Here is a 21181-nt window from a genome sequence, read left to right as displayed (position 1 = left end):
CCTCCGCCGACGTCAGCTCCCTCTGCCGACGTCAGTGAAGCCGAATGCGCATGCACGGCAAGTGCCACACACGCATTCAAGCTGTCAATGGGAAAGGATTTTTCAATGCTTTCCTATAGACGCTTTGCGTGATGGAGGCATAATATGCCTCCAGCGTCGCAGATGCGCCTCTAGTGGCTGTCCGGAAGACAGCCACTAGAGGCTGGCTTATCCCTGCAATGTAAACATAACAGTTTGTCTGAAACTGCTATGTTTGCATCTGCAGGGTTAAAACCTGAGGGACCTGGCACCCAGACCACTTCATTGAGCTGAAGTGGTCTAGGTGACTATAGTGTCCCTTTAAAGAAAGAGTTATGCATAATACTTGCCTCTGTGTCTTTAATAAAATCACGACTTTATGTCATGTTAATAGTAAAATCTGTGAATTCTGTTTTAATATGCTAAAATGTTCAATGAATAAACTTAGTAGGGATTGGTTACTCACTGCCCAGTCCTCTCTGTACCATGCTGTAAAAAAACAAAATGAGAAAACGCATTTTAACAAAAGCCTCATCACATACCACAGCATATCCTTTCAGCACTTGTCTTTGCTTCAAATTTGTTTCACCATCAAGACTAGACGTTTCAATATGGCAAACCCCATCAGGGTCAGAAGACTGCAGCAACACCATATCAGCAGGTACAATCTCATCACAGCGTAGTTGTATAAAATTACCCACATATACATCTTTCCAGCAGGTTTCAATGTACTTCTTCTCTTTCCTGGAGAGAGCGAAAAATATATATTTTATAAACATAGACACAATAACATTTCACATTAAAGAGGCACTTTAAGCACTACAACTACCACATGACATGGAATGTAACAGGCTGAGAGCCAATTTACATATCCCAAAAAACCCATCTAGACAGGATTTTTTAAAGATAACAAAAACATCCGAGGCTCCAGTGCTGAAGCTTCTTTCTAGCCTGGGAGATGCGCTCTTTTGCTTGCCCATGGATTAGCAGAAACATTAACTTTTATCACATGTTTGAATGCATTATCTATTTAATGAGTAATAGATCGAGGTTATTTCCAGCCTGCCATAACTCTTTTACTCAGTAATATTTTTACTAAGGGGCAATGCTGCTATATGACACCATCAACAAAAATGAGGGTACCTGTTTGAGAAGGTATTATACCTCAACCAAATCCACATGTAAATGTCACCAAGATGCAAAAAGGAATTCTAGCCAAGAGAAACTTGGCAATAAAGACACAAAACAGATTAGTCCATTGATATCGGTAGTATATAAAAGCATCCCTGCAACATTGTTGCTAATTAAGCCTGAATGAAATACATCAGTTGATTAACTTACCTACAGTAAACCAGAGTTAGTAAGTTGTTTACGACTTTATCAAGCTTGTATTTCCTATAATCTTCAAGGGCATCTTTAATGGCAATGATGGTGAGAACGGCCACCAGTGGAAGCATGGTAATTTCCTTCTGGAAGGCCTCTACTAATGGAACCCAGTTCAAAAAGACCAGAAACAGGAAGTACAAGTTTGCAGCTCTGAAATGTGCAGAACATGGACAATAAATCACAAACTAGAACACTCTATAATTCACTTAAAATCATTAACCTGTTTCTACTCAGAAATCCAGTTACTCACATCTAGAAGCCTGAAGGCACAATGGCACACACACCAGGTGGGAATTTCTACTTGTACTAGCTACACATGAAAGTTATTCTAAATAGTTTTAGCCATATTGGTAGTATGTAGTAAATGCCTCCTACATTTGTTTTCTTAGCTTCTTACTAAACTTCAAATATACTCATTGATGGTTCTTTTTTATCCTTGTACCCAAGAGTTACACTAAGCTCCATAACCACTTCAGCTTGCAGCTCTCCTGCTCTGTGTCACAGATGATACCCTAGCAAGCATGTCTTGCTTTTGCTAGGGGGGGATGGGTTGTGGTTATTGGAAAAGGATGACAAGTGTCACTTTTTTATGACATTGATCTGAGTCACAGAGGAGGATTCCCCTGCATGGGGAAGGGTTCTAAAGAAAGGCAAATCACATCGTTGAGGGTCGGGATCTGGTGGCATGGAGATGTGTTACTTTAGTTCAGCACCTACCATGTACCTTTGATCATAGGTGCACTGGCACAATAGAGAGAAACTAGTCCATTAAATATATACAGTGAAGGGGAAAAAAGTATTTGATTCCCTGCTGATTTTGAACGTTTGCCCACTGACAAAGAAATTATCATTTTAATGGTAGGTGTATTTTAACTGTGAGAGACAGAACAACAAAAACAACAACAAAGAACGCATGTCAAAAAAGTTATAAATTGATTTGTATGTCAATGAGTGAAATAACCATGTGATCCCCTATCAATCAGCAAGATTTCTTGCTTCTAGGTGTCTTTTATACAGGTAATGAGCTGAGATTAGAACCACTCTCTTAAAGGGAGTGCTCCTAATCTCAGCTCGTTACGTGTATAAAAGATACCTGTCCACAGAAGCAATCAATCAGATTCCAAACTCTCCACCAAAGCCAAGACCAAAGAGCTGTCCAAGGATGTCAGGGACATGATTGTAGACCTACACAAGGCTGGAATGGTATACAAGACCATCGCCAAGCAGATTGGTGAGAAGGTGTCAGTTGGTGCGATTATTTGCAAATGGAAGAAACAAAAAATAACTGTCAGTCTCCCACGGTCTGGTACTCCATGCTATATCTCACCTCGTGGAGATTCAGTGAGCATGAGAACGGTGAGGAATTAGCCCAGAACTACACGGGAGGATCTTGTTAATGATCTGGGCAGCTGGGCCCATAGTCACCAAGAAAACAATTGGTAACACACTATGCCGTGAAGGACTGAAAACCTGCGGCGCCCACAAGGTCCCCCTGCTCAAGAAAGCATATGTAGAGGCCCATCTGAAGCTTGCCAATGAACAACTGATGTGGGATTATTAAAAATCTTTATTGTACTTGTATTGAATTATTGTACTAACTCCATTTTAACCTTATATTGTGACAATCCTCCATTTTGTCCTCCTAACCTGACTTCTTCAATCCTCCATTTTGTCCTCATGACTTAACTTGTTCATTTTAAAACTACCTTACGTGACTGAATTTCCCAACCCAATTAGTATAGTAGACAAAGACTGTATTTCCTGCAAAGACACAGGAGTTGCTGACTACTCCCTAAACTTGTAAGATAGTATAGTTTGAAGGCCACGAGAACACAGTAGTAATGAAATGTTCTATTCATAAGAGACCTTGCACCTGGACATGAGGCCTGATATCACTGACTGTGTAAAATGACGCTCAAGCCCCCCTTTCCACCGAGTAAACCTCATGCTGGGAAAGATGGCGTCTGAGCCTTCTGTCCACACCCTTGTCCAGAACAATACCACCTCCCGGTGGGAGGACACCTAGCTGGTCACTCAAACCCCTGAGCCAATTAATAATATTGGTGGGTGGACACGAAGTTAGTCACATAATGTTTAATCCAATTAATGATGTTTATTTGTTATTATCTGATATTCAATGATGATGTCATTTTGCTTTTAAAAAGATCTGCACAACTGTTTTCCAACCAGATTGTATTAAATTTTCTGAAGTGCTTTTAACCTGAACTCCATGTGTCAGTGTGAGCTTACTTCTGCGTATACGCAATTTAATCATCTCAGATTTGGACAGGAACAGATAGACATTTAAACATATTTGTTTATTTCTAAATTAATCTACATCACATCTGAATAATTCAGAGAAGAACTGGGTGAAAGTGTTGTGGTCAGATGAGACCAAAATCGAGCTCTTTGGCATCAACTCAACTCGCTGTGTTTGGAGGAGGAGGAATGCTGCCTATGACCCCAAGAACACAATCCCCACCATCAAACATGGAGGTGGAAACATTATGCTTTGGGGGTGTTGTTCTGCTAAGGGCACATATACACCATCAAATCTTGGGTGAGAACCTTCTTCCCTCAGCCAGGGCATTAAAATGGGTCGTGGACACGACAATGACCCAAAACACACAGCCAAGGCAACAAAGGAGTGGCTCAAGAAGCAGCACATAATCCTGTCTCCATGAGCCAGTCTCCAGACCTTAATCCCATAGAAAATCTGTGGAGGGAGCTGTAGACTCGATTTGCTAAACATCAGCATTGAAACCTTAATGACTTGGAGAGGATCTGCAAAGAGGAGTGGGACAAAATCCCTCCTGAGATGTGTGCAAACCTGATGGCCAACTACAAGAAACATCTGACCTCTGGGATTGCCAACAAGGGTTTTGCCACAGAGTACCAAGTTGAATGGGTCAAATACTTATTTCACTCATTGACATGCAAATCAATTTATAACATTTTTGACATGCATTTTCCTGGATTTTTGGGGGGGTTATTCTGTCTCTCACAGAGACAGAAATTATAGACTGATCATTTCTTCAACGTTTAAAATCAGCAGGGGATCCAATACTTTTTTTCCCTCACTGTAATTACCAATATAACTCATGTTCATTGTTTTAGGAGCCATTATCTGGCAGAGTGAACATTTCACAAATTGCTTGCTTTAAGCAATAGACACAATGTTCTATCTACAGTACCTTAAGCAAAAATCCTGCTCTCCTGAAAATGAAACATCAAGACACTGTCTGTAGCAGAGGTTCCCAATAATTATTCCTGTGAAACCCTTTGACATAATGCGCTAACAACGTGGAACCCCAAAAAGCTTTTGGAGTCATAGCGCAGATAGTAAACAGATAGTAGTACTTCGAAGCAGGTGTGCTTTTGTGTGTACAGTTGGTGTTTGTATATAATGTTAGCGTTTTGATACAGTGGTGTTTTTGTATGTAATGTTTGCATTTGCGTGTAGGGGTGTGTTTGTATGTAATGTTTGCATTTGCATGCAGGGGTGTGCTTGGATGTAGTATTAGCTTTTAAATGCGGATGTACATTTGTGTGTAGTATTAGTGTTTCAGTGTTTGAGTGAAGGATGTGTTTGAGTGCTTGTATATAAATTAAAAACTTGAATCCAGAGGGTTTTGTATGCAATGTTTGTGTTTGCAGGAGTGTGTTTGCATGCTGTGTTGGTGTTTGATTGCTAGGATTTATGCACATATGATTGCAGTACATATGTCACGTGGTAACACACATGCCACGTACGTACGTGGCATATGTACAACAATCATATGTGCATACATCCCAGCAATCAAGCACCAACACAACATGCACACATACACTCTCACTGACAAGCACACATACACTCTCACTGACAAGCACACATACAAACTACTTAACAGACACACACACACACAATTTATTTTTTTAAATTTCACTCCACCCAGCCTCCCTACCTTTGGGAGTGCTCGCATGGAGTCTCCATTTACCTGGGGTCCAGTGGGGCTGCTTGGCTGAGTAGCTGGCGTGCAGGTGTACAGTGCGGGCGGCAAGGGAGCAGTGATCTTCCTGCTCAGTTCAGGGGAGAGTGCTCCCTCACCGTCCGCCTCAATTATCAGTGACACCCGACTGGGGCAAATCGCGGCGGCCATTTTGTTTGCCGAAATTACGGCAGAATCCCATTTGTGGGGTTCCGCGGAACACCAAATAGGAAAAGCTGGTCGATAGTGATCACATTGCCGGAAGCCAGTCACTTACTTTACAATAATAACAGAGTCCACTTTTGTTTCTATTATGTGACACAGTAAGTATTTTACACACTTAACAATGGCAGCAAGAAAGTAGAAAATGTTTGATGTAAATATTGTGTAAAAAAAAAATTACATAAAATAAAACAACCTACAATACTGGAACATTCTACATGCAGCCTTTATTTACAGCGATTGACGACCAGCAAGTTTGTAACTAAATTAGAGCTGCTTACATTGGTGGATGCAGACATCACTCAACAGCCGGCATTAAAAGACCAGTTAAAAGACTCAGTACAGCGGTAAATAATGTTTTTCAACTTTCACTGATGTCAACATGTTAACCAATAACATTTACACATGTGCTGGCCCTTCCAACCAGTCAAGAGGTACCCAATAAGGAACCCAATAAGGAACAGAGGTAGAACTTTCATAAACCTTATAATTTGATAAAAGGGGGATAAGGGGAGACGATTGTTAAAAGAAGGCTTTGGCCAGTTTTTGTTTTTTGTTTATTTTTGCAAACAGAATTGTCGGGAATTCATAGGGATTTCCAAATTTAAGGCCGAAATAACTGGGAAAAAAATAAATCTACCAAAACAGCAGTGCTTCCAGTTCAGTTACCTTGGTCTTAAAGGGAACCTGTAGTCTCAAATATAATAATTTGGGAAAAGATGATTTGTTCTATCATTGCGACCCCTGTCCACCCCCTTTGGCAGGTCAAGTGTTAATTTACATAAAGTTAATTAATTTATTTTCCAGTGCCGAGACACCTCAGCTGCAGCCTCTGCCTCTGCATTTGGTTGCATAGTTGCGGATTTCTTCTGTGATATCATCCAATCCAATGCTTTTCATAAAGTCTGGTCTGGCTAGGTACGCAGGGCAAAATGCAGCGCTCCTACAATAAAATGCTCTATATGAGCAGTTTTCAACTGAAGAATGGAGTTTGACTCTGTTCTGGAGGATGAAGCATTCCCAGTGCCGGTCAGGAAGACAGCCACAAGCGGTGTATTTAACCCTTCAATTTTGTTTCACATTGATGTGTAAAAAACAACAAGGCCACTGCACCCAGAAATGGTCTTGGTGCATTTAGAGGTTTTGAAATTTCAAATTCACCTTTAATTCCTAACAATTCTCGCTTTAGATAATTAACCTTTAAATGTTTATCAAATATTAGGTTTGCTTCTGCATTTTTTTTTTTTTTTGCAAAGGAACGGACCCCGTAAGAATTATAAAAGGAACACTCAAGATCACATTAACTTGCTGAAAATCAAAAAAAAAAATGAAATTTTGCACTTTTATACATTAACCTAGTTACACCCCCTTGGCTTTCAAACAGAATACATGTCCTGTTGTGGTGGAATCTCGGTAAAAATAAATTTAGTAGGCCGAGATTACCACGTGGCATGTGTACGTGCATATGCTAACGTATCGATCAGTTGGTTGCACGAGGCAAGATACGATCAGTAGTGTACGGAGCATGTGCAAGAATACAGGATGTAGTATTCCCCCTCCTCCATTGTGCTGGACAAGCCATGCGGTCAAACAGGAAGTTAATTCTCATTTGTGTTGATTGGTTAAGAGAATGTGCGGGTGGAGCTTAATATGGGAGGAGTTATGTGCCTATATAAGGAGCCTGCACTATTGTCCGGGACTCAGAACTTGCTGTATTTTGGTGACGCTAGTCCCTCTGAGTCCCGATCGGTGATCCAATAAAGAATCTCTTCCTTCCTGAAGAAACCTGTGTCCATCTCTCTGTGCTTGGCTTCCGTCAGTTTCTCCGGTATCATTTGGTGCATTGGCCGGGAAGCTCATCGTTCAACGGTAGCTGAGAGGCAGAGGCGTGAGACGGTCTATCTTTGCCCACGTTCTCTACGGCTGCACCCCTGAACTTCTGCGTGGACCTCCCTTCGTCTCGGCGCCACTGGTCTGTTGTCCAGGAGATCATCGGCCTCTACGTGAGAAGTGCTGGGGTGTCCCCGTCGATGAGTGTGAACTCAGGTTCAGGAACGAGGAGGTAAGACAACTGCTGTTTTAGACGGCAGGACCCACTAAGGGTATACCGATTGTGCGGTAGGCCCAAAGGGGTTTGAATCTGTGTATCTGCCCCCTCTGTCGGAGGGAAGGAGCGAAGGCGCACCGCTCGATCGAACGCTCTTTAGTCAGACCGTTTGATTTTGTTAGTCAGGCGGGGTCCTGGTGTAAATAGCCCTAGCCGGACACCGGTGTCTTGTCTAGACTAGCGTTCTAGGGTGTATATTACGTTCGCTAGGTCGGAGGGACCGGGAGACTAAGCGGCGCCTGTGTAAATTCGGTTCGCTAGCTCTCAACCTATCTGGGCTAAGTGGGAAGGCGTGTAAATTTGGAACCCACTAGACTTTTGATAGTGCGACTAAGAGGCGCCTGTGTAAATTCGGTTCTCTAGCTCGCTATATGTGGTGATTGGGCAGTGTGGCTAACCAAAACGGGTGTATATAGTTTTAGGTAGTCCATTCAAGGTACTGGCCAATAGTTTAGTTGGGAATTGTAAATGTGATAAAGATTGTTTAGTAAAGTGTATATCTCGTTAGATAGCGTGAGCTGAGCCGTCTAGCGAGAGTGTTAATAGTGTGTTGCTGTATTATAGTGCACGGTACCATAACCCTGTATATTTACTGACACTGTATATAAGTACTAATCATTGTCGTCCATTGCATGTTTAACACCATAACCACTAATAATTGTATTGTGACCTTAACTTGTGCTTTGACCTATGCTAACTGTACTGTAACCGCTATTTGTAAAAGACGATGTTACTGGGGTGTGTTATAGACGGGTAAATTCGTATATAGAGAATTATAGCGTGGGTGACTGTATAGTTACGCCAAAGGGCATAATATTGATTATTTAGTGACTGGTGTAACAGCTGTGTGTGTACGGGAATTCCCTGAGTGTTTATTGTGTTATTGTGTTCGTTTCACTTGATAACCGTACCACGTGGTGCTGTTGCCAGAGGAAACGGGTGTGACTGTGGAATAGTACGCGTGTATAGTATTCGTTGTCGACGACGTTCCATTGTTAAGTATGGGTGCGTCGCAGTCAACGATTCCGGATCCCTTAGGTTGTATGGTGAAGAATTTTAAAAAGGGATTCAAAACTTGTGATTTTGGGGTTAAAATGTCTCCTGTACGTTTGGTCACTTTGTGTACTAGGGAGTGGCCTACTTTGGTTGCGGCATGGCCGCCACGTGGCAGTTTGGATCCAACTCTGGTACAGCGCGTACACGTGGCTGTATCGGGTAGGCCTGAACTTTACGGCCAGTTTCCTTATATTGATTGTTGGAGACAGGCCGTAAATGACTCGCCAAAATGGCTCCAGACATGCCACGAGGAGCAGTGTCGCCTCATGGTAGCTAGGACTTGTTCGTCCACTAGGACTGGTGTTAGGCCCATTTTGGACACGCCCCCTGAGTCCGAGATCCCTTTGCCGCCCCCTTACTTTCCGTTAAGAGGAAGTGACGCAAATGCAGGAAGTCCTGCAACCCTCCCCTCATTACCCTCATCCACTTCCGCTTCCTCCTCCAGTACAGGATCCACCCCCCCCTCGTACTAAATCTCCCCTTCCGGAATCAGAACCAACCCCCATTAAAAACGAATATCCTGATTTGGCGCCACTTCAGACTTCCGGTCAAGCTTCATCTAGCTCGGCTCGAAGTGTTTTATTTACAACCTTTTCCCAAAACCAAGCTCCTACATCCCCATACCCTATTTCTCCCCGACTGGAACCTATGACTGACGCCCCTCCACGTAGCCCCATACAGACCCGACAGTTGACCGGTGCCCAACAATTAAAACACTATCAGATGCCTCTTCGTCTGAATCCTGGGCCAGCCTATATCGATGCCGCAGGCCAAATGGCACATGCTGACCCAGTCTTTGTATATGTCCCATTCACGACAACCGATCTCTTAAATTGTAAGACCCACAATTCCTCGTATACTGAGAAACCACAAGCTATGACTGATCTGTTCACCTCAATAGTACAGACACATAACCCGACATGGGCTGATTGCCAGCAGTTATTAATGACTTTATTCAACAATGAGGAAAGGACAAGAATTAATCAAGCGGCCATTAAAGCACTAGAGGATAAAGCCCGTACTTTAAACCAAGCCAATCCATCAGCATGGGCCGCAACACACTATCCCAACACCGATCCCGATTGGAATGTAAATGGTGCTGATATGGTTCAACTCAGAGCCTATAGAGACGCTATAATTGCTGGCATGAAAGCCGGAGGAAAGAAAGCTATTAACATGTCGAAGACAGTTGAGGTGATTCAGAAAAGCGATGAAGCGCCCAGTGTCTTTTATGACCGATTATTGGAGGCATACCGCTTGTATACCCCCTTTAATCCAGAAGACGCAGATAATTCCCGAATGGTGAACTCCGCCTTTGTCAGCCAAGCTTACGGAGATATTAAGCGCAAGCTACAAAAGTTAGAAGGGTTTGCAGGTATGTCAATCACCCAACTAATGGAGGTAGCGAATAAGGTTTATATGAATAGGGAAACAGAAAGTAAGAAAGAGGAAGAGCGCAAGATGCGTAAAAAGGCTGATATGCTAGCGGTAGCGATCGCAGGCGTAGATAGACGGGGCCCAGATAGAGGCGATAGTAGATGGAATAGGGAGCCTTTGAGTAGGAATCAATGCGCGTATTGCAAGGAAGAAGGGCATTGGAGGAACGAATGTCCGCAAAGAGAGCAGTACGAGAGAGACCTACCCAGGGCAGGCTACGGAAACTTTAGAGGCAGAGCGAGAGGTAGAGGAGGCCCCGGAGGGAGTAATGGTAATAGAGGGAATAATGGGAACAGAGGAAGTGTTAGGGAAGACAGGTATATTCCAGCAGCGCAAAGATCCCGCGATAGAGAAGGTAGGGACTTTGTAGGATTGGCTGACACGGTCATGGAGGACTATTGATACCGACCGGGCTCCATCCCCCTTGGTCGAGCGGAGCCTATGGTCGATGTATCAATAGGGGGAAAAAGGAGTGCGTTCATGATCGACACTGGTGCAGAACATTCAGTGGTGACTAATCTAGTTGCTCCTCCATCTGGAAGGACTATTACTGTGATAGGAGCAACTGGAAGAAGTGCTGAAAAACCGGTTCTTAAAAGTCGACTCTGTACATTGGGAGGCCACGTAGTAAAACATCAATTCCTTTATATGCCTGAATGTCCAGTCCAATTGCTGGGACGTGATATGCTATCTAAGTTACAAGCGCAGATTACGTTCCTACCAAATGGAACAACATCTTTAAAGTTTAATGGACCTTCAGGTATCATGACATTATCCGTACCAAAGGAAGAAGAGTGGCGACTTTATACAGCGTTGACTAGCCAAAACCCTAGGAGTGATGAGACATTATTTAACATACCAGGAGTTTGGGCAGAGAACAACCCACCAGGACTGGCCCGCAATATTCCACCTATAAAAATTGAACTAAAACTTGGGGTTTATCCAGTGAGCCTAAGACAATACCACATCCCGCAGAAGGCTAAGAAGAACATCCAATCCTATCTGGATAAGTTCATACGGTATGGTATCCTAAAATTCTGTACTTCCCCCTGGAACACCCCATTGCTGCCTGTTCAAAAGCCCGGTACAGATGAGTATCGACCTGTGCAGGACTTGAGAGCAGTCAATGATGCGGTTGTTAGTATACATCCAGTTGTACCCAATCCATATAACCTGCTTGCTTTAATTCCGGGCGGGGCTACCTACTTTACAGTCTTAGACCTCAAAGATGCCTTCTTTTGCCTCCGAATTGCCGCAGAAAGTCAATGTATTTTCGCTTTCCAATGGGAGAATGCTGTAACGGGCTCAAAACGCCAAATGACTTGGACAAGACTGCCCCAAGGGTTTAAAAATTCACCTACCCTATTTGGTTCAGCCTTAAGTCAAGATCTACTGGATTTCGAGTCCATCCCAGGAGAGTGTGTATTGTTACAATATGTAGATGGCTTATTGATAGCAGCAGTTACAAAAGAAATCTGTCAGCAAGCAACGCACGATCTACTACACATTCTCTGGAAGGCAGGATACAAGGTGTCTAGAAAGAAGGCTCAGTTGTGTTTGCCAACTGTCAAATATCTGGGATTCCGTATCTCTGAAGGTCAAAGAATTATGGGGCCAGAGAGAAAAGAAGCTGTGTGCCAAATACCAATACCCAAGAATAGAAGACAAGTGCGAGAATTCTTGGGGGCAGCAGGCTTCTGTAGGATATGGATTCCCAGCTACGCGATACTGGCAAAACCTCTGTACGCAGCTATCAAAGGTACAGAGCACGACCCCTTCTTATGGACCCAAGAACAGCAAACGGCATTTGAAGATGTGAAGAAGGCTTTGATGAGTGCCCCAGCATTAGGTCTACCTGATCACACACGACCATTCTACCTGTATGTACATGAGCAAAGAAGAATGGCTGTGGGAGTATTGACACAGTACTTGGGATCATGGCAAAGACCTGTTGCCTACATGTCTAAGCAATTGGATGCAGTGGCCAGCGGACTTCCACCTTGTCTAAGAGCCGTAGCTGCAGCCGCCCTGCTAGTAGCTGAAGCCGATAAACTCACTCTGGGTCAAGAACTTTATGTACGAGTCCCACATGCAGTACAGACGTTGTTGGATTACAAAGGAAATCATTGGTTTAGTAACAGCCGTATGACCAAGTATCAAGCAATGTTGTGTGAAAACCCAAGAGTGCATTTAGAGACTGTAAACACCTTAAATCCAGCTACCCTTTTGCCACAACCTACTGAAAGTCAACATGATTGTTTGGAAGTAATGGATTAAGTATTCTCAAGTAGACCATAGTTACATAGTTACATAGTTACATAGTTACATAGTTAGATAGCTGAAAAGAGACTTGCGTCCATCAAGTTCAGCCTTCCTCACACCTGTTTTTTGCTGTTGATCCAAAAGAGAAAAAAAAAAAAAAAAAAAAAAAAAAACCCAGTTTGAAGCACAATTTTGCAACAAGCTAGGACAAAAAATTCCTTATTGACCCCAGAATGGCAGTCAGATTTATCCTTGAATCAAGCAGTTATTACCCTACATTGAAAGATTATATCCTTGAATATTCTGTCTTTGCAAGTATGCATCTAGTAGCTGTTTGAACATCTGTATGGACTCTGATAAAACCACTTCTTCAGGCAGAGAATTCCACATCCTGATTGTTCTTACAGTAAAAAACCTTTCCTTTGCCTTAGACGAAATCTTCTTTCTTCCAGTCTAAACGCATGGCCTCGTGTCCTATGTAAAGTCCGGTTTGTGAATAGATTTCCACACAATGGTTTGTATTGGCCCCGAATATATTTGTATAATGTTATCATATCCCCTCTCAGGCGACGTTTTTCTAAACTAAATAGGTTTAAATTTGTTAACCTTTCTTCATAGCTGATATGTTCCATTCCTTTTATTAATTTTGTAGCCCGCCTCTGCACTTTTTCTAGTGCCATGATATCCTTCTTTAGAACAGGTGCCCAAAATTGCACAGCATATTCAATATGTGGTCTTACCAGTGATTTATAGAGAGGCAAAATTATATTCTCGTCCCGAGAATGAATGCCCTTTTTCATGCATGACAATACCTTACTGGCCTTGGCCACTGCTGATTGACATTGCACATTGTTGCATAGTTTGTTGTCTATAACAATTCCCAAGTCCTTTTCGTGTGTTGTTATCCCTAATTCGCTTCCATTAAGGGTATACGTTGCTTGTGTATTCTTTACGCCGAAGTGCATAACTTTGCATTTTTCAACATTAAATTTCATCTGCCATTTGAGTGCCCAGTCCTCCAGTCTATCTAAATCCTTCTGCAGCAAAGTAATATCTTGCTCACATTGTATTATTTTACAAAGTTTTGTGTCATCTGCAAACACTGAAACATGACTTTCAATGCTGTCTTCAAGATCATTTATAAAAATGTTAAATAGAAGGGGTCCCAGAACAGACCCCTGAGGGACACCACTTGCCACCTCTGTCCAGCTTGAAAATTTACCATTAACGACAACTCTTTGTATTCTGTTTTTAAGCCAATGTTCTACCCAAGAACAAGCATTTTCATCGAGACCGATTTCCTTGAGTTTGAACACTAATCTTTTGTGTGGAACTGTATCAAATGCCTTGGCAAAATCCAAATAGATCACATCCACTGCAACACCCTGATCTATACTTCTACTTACTTCTTCGTAGAACGCAATCAAGTTAGTTTGACATGACCTGTGCTTCATAAAACCGTGCTGATTTTTGCTGATAACCATATTCTTCTCAAGGAATTCTTGAATATTATCCCTTAATAACCTTTCAAATATTTTACCAGCCACAGAAGTTAAGCTCACAGGTCTATAATTTCCAGGCAAGGATTTTGAACCCTTTTTGAATATAGGAACCACATCTGCCTTCCTCCAATCCTCCGGAACACTTCCTGAAAGAAAAGAATCTTGAAAGATTAAAAACACACTTATTTCTACACTTAGTTCCTTAAGTACACGTGGATGGATACCGTCAGGCCCTGGAGCTTTGTTTATATTAACTTTCTTTAGTTGCTGCAGCACATTGTCTTGAGTTAACCAATTACAATTATTCTGCAAGTTTTTAGTAGCAATCATTTGCACATCTATTGCCATGGGTTCTTCTTTAATATATACGGAGGAGAAATAGTTATTTAGAATTCCTGCCTTTTCTTGGTCTTCATTAACTAACACCCCCGTTTCAGTTTTAAGTGTACCTATACTTTCATTTTTGGGTTTTTTGGAATTTATGTACTTAAAAAATGCTTTGGGGTTGGTTTTGCTCTCTTTAGCTATCATTTTTTCATTTTGAAGTTTAGCAAGTTTAATTGCCTTTTTGCACGCATTATTTGCTTTCTTATATCTTTTGTAAGATGCATCTGATTTGTCTGATTTAAATGCTTTAAATGCCCTTTTCTTATTTTTAATCTCTTGTTTTACTTCTCTACTAAGCCACATTGGTTTTAATTTGTTTCTTTTATACTTATTTCCCAATGGTACATACTGAGAAATGTACCTTTCTAATATTTGTTGGAAGATGATCCATTTATCCTCAGTGTTCTTTTCACTAAAGAGTTTATGCCAGTCAATATATTGTAAAGCTTCCCTTATCTTATTGAAATTGGCCTTTTTAAAATTATATGTTTTAGTATACCCCATGTGCTTTTGTTTTTTTGAGTTTATTTCAAAGGACACTATATTGTGATCACTATTTCCCAAGTGCTCACCTACTTGAATGTTGGTCAAAAGATCAACGTTGTTTGTTAAAACCAGGTCCAGACAAGCGTCCATTCTAGTTGGTGCTTGTACAAGTTGTGACATGAAGTTGTCATTTAACAAGTTTAAAAACCTAATTCCCTTTGCTGAGCTACTAGTCCCTATGTCCCAATTTATGTCTGGGTAATTAAAATCTCCAATAATTAAAGTGTTACCAAGATTTGCAGCTTTCTCAATTTGCTCAAACAGCTGTTGTTCCTCGTCAATATTAACATTAGGTGGTTTATAACATATCCCAACCAATAGTTGGTTTCCCTTCTTTTCCCCAGATCTTCGTGATTTTCCCATCCAGAACCCCGATGTTCAATATTATACCGACGGCAGTAGTTATGTGAAAGAAGGGATCCGCTATGCAGGATATGCAGTAACAACAATAGACAAGGTGATAGAAGCTCGGCCACTGGCGAAAGGAACATCAGCACAAAAGGCAGAATTGATAGCACTGACACGAGCGTTACAATTGGCTGAAGGTTTAAGAGTGAACATCTACACGGACTCCAAATATGCGTTTTTAACCACTCATGCCCACGGAGCTTTGTATAAAGAAAGAGGACTACTGAATTCAGAAGGAAAATAAATCAAATACGCAGCTGAAATCCTACAACTATTGGAAGCAGTGTGGGAGCCGAAAGAAGTCGGTATCATACATTGTCGAGCGCATCTGAGAGGAGATGGTGATGTAACCAAGGGAAATCGGATGGCAGATAGTGCAGCCAAGCGTGCTGCTGAATCAGGAAGACAGGAGTATGTGGGGCATATAGCTGCTCTTATACCAACTCCACTGTCCCAATGGACTCCAGTTTATACAGCTCAAGAAGAGGAGTGGTTAAAGACTGAACCAGGAAAGTATTTGGAGAACAAGTGGTATCAGCTAGAAGATGGAAGAATAGTCATACCAGCATCACTAGCGGTAGAAATTGTCCAAAATTATCATAACGGGACACATTCTGGGAGAGACAGTACTGAAGAATCTCTCAGAAAACATTTCTACATACCAAGATTGTCCAACTTGACTCAGGCCATTGTACGAAGATGTGTAACGTGTGCTAAAAATAATGCAAGACAAGGACCAGTAAAGCCACCAGGAGTCCAGTTTATGGGGGGACTCCCCATGTCCGATTTACAAATTGACTTTACAGTGATGCCTAAAATCGGGTGGACATCGTTACCTGCTGGTAATTGTGTGCACCTATTCAGGCTGGGTAGAAGCATGTCCTACTCGTACAGAGAAAGCAGGAGAAGTTGTGAGATTCCTGCTACGAGAAATAATACCCCGATATGGACTACCCTGTTCTATAGGATCGGACAATGGTCCAGCTTTTGTTCATCAGTGCCTACAACAACTGACTCATATGCTTGGTATAAAGTGGAGGCTTCATACAGCATATAGACCCCAGAGTTCTGGTAAGGTAGAGAGAATGAATAGAACTATTAAGAATCAGTTGGCTAAAATGTGTCAGGAAACCCAACTTAAGTGGAACGTTCTCTTACCCATAGCTTTATTGCGAATCCGCAGTACCCCTACCAGAAGGATGGGCCTCTCTCCTTTTGAAATTATGTATGGGCGACCACCTCCCGTACTTGGTAACTTAAGGGGGGACTTGAGTCAGTTGGGAGAAGGAATTACCCGGCAGCAGGTTGTAGAGTTGGGTAAGACTATGGAGGAGGTACAGAAATGGGTACAAGATAGATTACCTGTGAATATTTATCCCCCTGTTCATAGTTATCATCCAGGAGACCAAGTGTGGATTAAAGAGTGGAATAATGCACCGTTAGGGCCCAAGTGGAGAGGTCCTTATGTTGTTCTTTTGTCTACCCCTACAGCGATAAAAGTAGCCGAAGTGACTCCGTGGATACATCACTCCAGGGTTAAACCAGCAGCAGTCGATTCTTGGCAAGTTACAGCAGATCCAGAGAATCCCTGCAAGATCCGGTTAAAACGCACTACTCAGTCGGAGTAACGAGGAACTATTGTGGATTACAAATTTTATTATTTTTGGGATTTGGTGCGTGAGTGAGAAGGCCATAATAAAGCCTGTCCGCCCACCGACGTATAGTTTATAAGCCAGGGAAAGTCTCGAAGGGACTCCTGTGAAGACGAGCAGAACTCCATTCCCTGCAGCCCTTACATCCTGGAAGCTGAGGTGCCTTCGCACGGACGAAGACTGAGGATGACGGCGAAAGATGTGTTAATGATAGTGTTTATTTATGTGTGTTTTTATATTCAGGAAGGTAGAGGTACCGACACTCCTAGCTGTGAGGTATGCATTAAGACTACGAGAACAGGTAACCATATTTCCCAAACCCTAATTTGGCATTCACAATACGAGTGTAAAGGAGATGTATCGAGATGTAGATACTTAAATATAGATTATAGTGTGTGCCATTTAGGAGTAGGAGAACCTAAGTGCTTCAGTCCGGAGTATCAACCCCGTACAATTTGGTTAACTCTCAGGAATGGAGATCCTCAGGGGACCCTAATTAATAAGACGGTGTTAGAATCTGTACATTCTTCGGGTGTTCTGCTATTTGATGCGTGTAAGGCGATATCAAGTGGTAGAAAGCCGTGGAATGTATGTGGGGATCTTAGATGGGAGAGGACGTATGGGTCTAATGATAAATATATTTGTCCCAGTAGTAAAAATAAATATGTGAGTCCTAGATGCCCAAATAAAGACTATAACTTTTGCCCATATTGGTCTTGTGTGGGGTGGGCGACTTGGGGACAGACAGTAGACAAAGACATGATAGTGACTAAGTTGCCTACCAGCCCATATTGTAGGTCTATGGAATGCAATCCCATTCATATACTTATAAATAACCCCGATAAGTTCTTAGACAAATATGGTAATTTATTTGGGTTTCAGATATACGGGACGGGTTTAGATCCTGGGACAGTATTGTTTATAGGGATAGAGACTGATACGGTATCCTCCCAAACTCATCAAGTATACCATTCCTTTTATGAAGAGATGAGTATAGATAATAAGATCCCCCATAATGCTAAAAACCTGTTCATTGATTTAGCCGAAAGTATTGCCGGTAGTCTTAATGTTACCAACTGCTGTGTGTGTGGAGGTACTAACATGGGAGACCAATGGCCTTGGGAAGCAAAGGAGGTAATGTCCGGTTCTGAGGCAGTTGACCAATTAATATCTACACAAGCCGATTATCATATGAGTGTTAGAGGTAAATCTGAGTGGAGATTAAAGACCTCCATCATAGGTTATGTTTGCATAGCAAGGAAAGGAATAATGTATAATACTTCTGTAGGAGAATTAACTTGTCTAGGGCAAAAAGCTTATGATGATGATACAAAGAATACAACCTGGTGGTCGGCTTCAAATGTCTCAGAACCATCTAACCCGTTTGCTAGAAACGCCAATTTAAAGGATGTGTGGTTTGATTTATCCATCACATCTACCTGGAGAGCCCCAGCAAATTTGTACTGGATCTGTGGTAAGAAAGCCTATTCGGAGTTGCCACAGGACTGGGAAGGGGCATGTGTGTTGGGTATGCTCAAACCATCCTTCTTCTTGTTACCGATTGAAACAGGTGAGACTTTAGGTGTTAAAGTGTATGATGTGAATCATAGGAAGAAAAGGGGACCCATAGAGATAGGCGTCTGGGAAGATGATGAATGGCCTCCCCAGCGTATCATAGATTATTATGGGCCAGCCACGTGGGCAGAAGATGGTACCTTTGGTTATAGAACCCCTATTTATATGCTCAACCGTATTATAAGATTACAGGCGGTGGTTGAGATTATTACTAACGAAACATCACAAGCGCTCAATCTTCTAGCGAAGCATAATACCAGGATGAGGACAGCAGTCTACCAAAATAGATTAGCCTTGGATTACCTTTTGGCAGTAGAAGGAGGTGTATGTGGGAAGTTTAACCTGAGCAATTGCTGTCTTCAAATAGATGACGAAGGGCAAGCAATAGCTGAGCTTACTAGCCATATGGTTAAACTAGCGCATGTGCCTACTCAGGTATGGAAAGGGTATAATCCAAGTAGTTGGTTTGGTAGCTGGTATGAGTGGTTTGGAGGGCTTAAGGCAGTGGTAGGTGGAGTCCTACTGATTTTAATGTTGTGTCTACTCCTGCCGTGTCTTATACCCTTAGTAGTTAGGTCTGTGAAAAGCCTGATAGAAAATATAGCAGAGAGGAAGGCTGCTGCACAGATAATGGCGGTTTATAAGTATAAGGCTCTAGATCAGGGAGAACCAATGCAGGAAGATGAGTGTTGAAGATTCACATCATAAGATAAGTCTGGTCTGGTTCAAGGTAACTTGCGGTGTATGCAAACCAAGGTTAAGTGATGCCTCAAGTAATTGTGAAATATCAAGAGGCATCAAAGGGGGGAATGTGGTGGAATCTCGGTAAAAATAAATTTAGTAGGCCGAGATTACCACGTGGCATGTGTACGTGCATATGCTGACGTATCGATCAGTTGGTTGCACGAGGCAAGATACGATCAGTAGTGTACGGAGCATGTGCAAGAATACAGGATGTAGTATTCCCCCTCCTCCATTGTGCTGGACAAGCCATGCGGTCAAACAGGAAGTTAATTCTCATTTGTGTTGATTGGTTAAGAGAATGTGCGGGTGGAGCTTAATATGGGAGGAGTTATGTGCCTATATAAGGAGCCTGCACTATTGTCCGGGACTCAGAACTTGCTGTATTTTGGTGACGCTAGTCCCTCTGAGTCCCGATCGGTGATCCAATAAAGAATCTCTTCCTTCCTGAAGAAACCTGTGTCCATCTCTCTGTGCTTGGCTTCCGTCAGTTTCTCCGGTATCACTGTTACTTCCTGTTTTTTTTTTTAGGTCAGTGGAGCTAAACTCAAGAGGCAGCAATTGCCCAGACCACCTGCTTTGCAAAGATATCTCATTGAGCTGCATTGGGAAGTCAGTGATTGGACAGCCACAGAAAGTCTGGGCAGGGTTAGAAGGAGAGTGCTTGCAAAGGCTACAGACAGGAGATCTGGAGCTTTTACAGGCTGTTTTTATACTACCAACGAAGAAAAAATAAAAATAATTAAAGGGACACTCCAGGCACCCAGACCACTTCTGCTCATTGGAGTGGTCTGGGTGCCAACTCCCACTACCCTTAACCCTGCAACTGTAATTATTGCAGTTTTTTTTAAACTGCAATAATTACCTTGCAGGGTTAAGTCCTCCCCTAGTGGCTGTCTATTAGACAGCCACTAGAGGGAACTTCCTGCTTCATAGCACAGGTTCTCTGTGCTAGAGCGCCCTCACGCTGTGTGAGGACCTCCAGCGTCGCTCTATTCCCCATAGGGAAGCATTGAAATTCATTTTCAATGCTTTCCTATGGGGTGCGCTAATGCGCATGCACGGCATTGCCGCGCATGCGCATTAAGTCTCCTAGGGCCGGCGGGCGAGATCAGTCTCGCCAACCGGCCGACGTAAGCAGAAGGAGGAGCGGCGGGGGAGGAGGAAGCAGCGACGTGGGACCTGTCGCTGCCTCTGGTAAGTCACTGAAGGGGTTTTCACCCCTTCAGCAACTGGGGAGTGGGGGGTGGGAGGGAGAGGGACCTTCCAGTGCCAGGAAAACAGATAGTTTTCCTGGCACTGGAGTTTCCCTTTAAATGTATGCATATTTTAATTTGGACTATATCTTCAAAACAGTGATTTTGTTTTTGTATTTGGACAGTAGTGTGTCCCTTTAAGCAGGAGCCAAGATCCGTTGATGTAGACGTTTTTATTTTTACATTAGTTCACACTTCACAAAGACACATTTGTTTGATATAGAAGATAGTTAAACATAACATTAAAAATGCCGGGAAGCAACAGTTCTCCATTAACAGTAATGGATGCTTAACACGATCACTGCTTGCAATAAAAACTGTGGAATGCTTGCATATAAAACCTCAACATCAGTTACATTCGCACATTTTTATTCTTATGGGCAAGAAAAAAAAAAAACAATAAATAAGAGGCATTAAGGTTTTGGCAGAACCCTCTTGTTTCTCTTTATGTACCTGCTGATGACATGGTAACCACCATAATAAACCCTACATGCAAAAAAAAAAAAAAAAAGGTTGGACATAGTTCATTGATTTCAAAAGAAAGAGATCCTGGACTCTCTATGAATCTTAACAGGCAAGAATATCTGGCAACTCCAAGGTCCACATTCACCATCACTGCTAGAGTACAGATTTACTACAGGCATTTTTTATTAGGGGA

General features: G+C 42.4%; 1 protein-coding gene across 1 annotated transcript in view; it reads right to left on the bottom strand.

Annotated features, from left to right (window-relative positions):
* ATP10D (ATPase phospholipid transporting 10D (putative)) overlaps window positions 1–21181 on the bottom strand; it is a 112545-nt gene that overhangs the window by 50456 nt on the left and 40908 nt on the right. The window contains exons 3-4 of the mRNA XM_063457920.1: window positions 1360–1554; window positions 561–762 (exon numbers count right to left, since the gene is read on the bottom strand). Coding sequence (XP_063313990.1) covers window positions 561–762; window positions 1360–1554 — 397 coding nt within the window. The remainder of the gene's footprint in view (window positions 1–560; window positions 763–1359; window positions 1555–21181) is intronic.

Source organism: Pelobates fuscus, chromosome 6 (genome assembly GCF_036172605.1).
Source record: "Pelobates fuscus isolate aPelFus1 chromosome 6, aPelFus1.pri, whole genome shotgun sequence".
Classification (NCBI taxonomy): Eukaryota; Metazoa; Chordata; class Amphibia; order Anura; family Pelobatidae; genus Pelobates; species Pelobates fuscus.
Note: the sequence above shows the minus strand (reverse complement) of the source record. Positions and strands in the feature narration are given on the sequence as shown.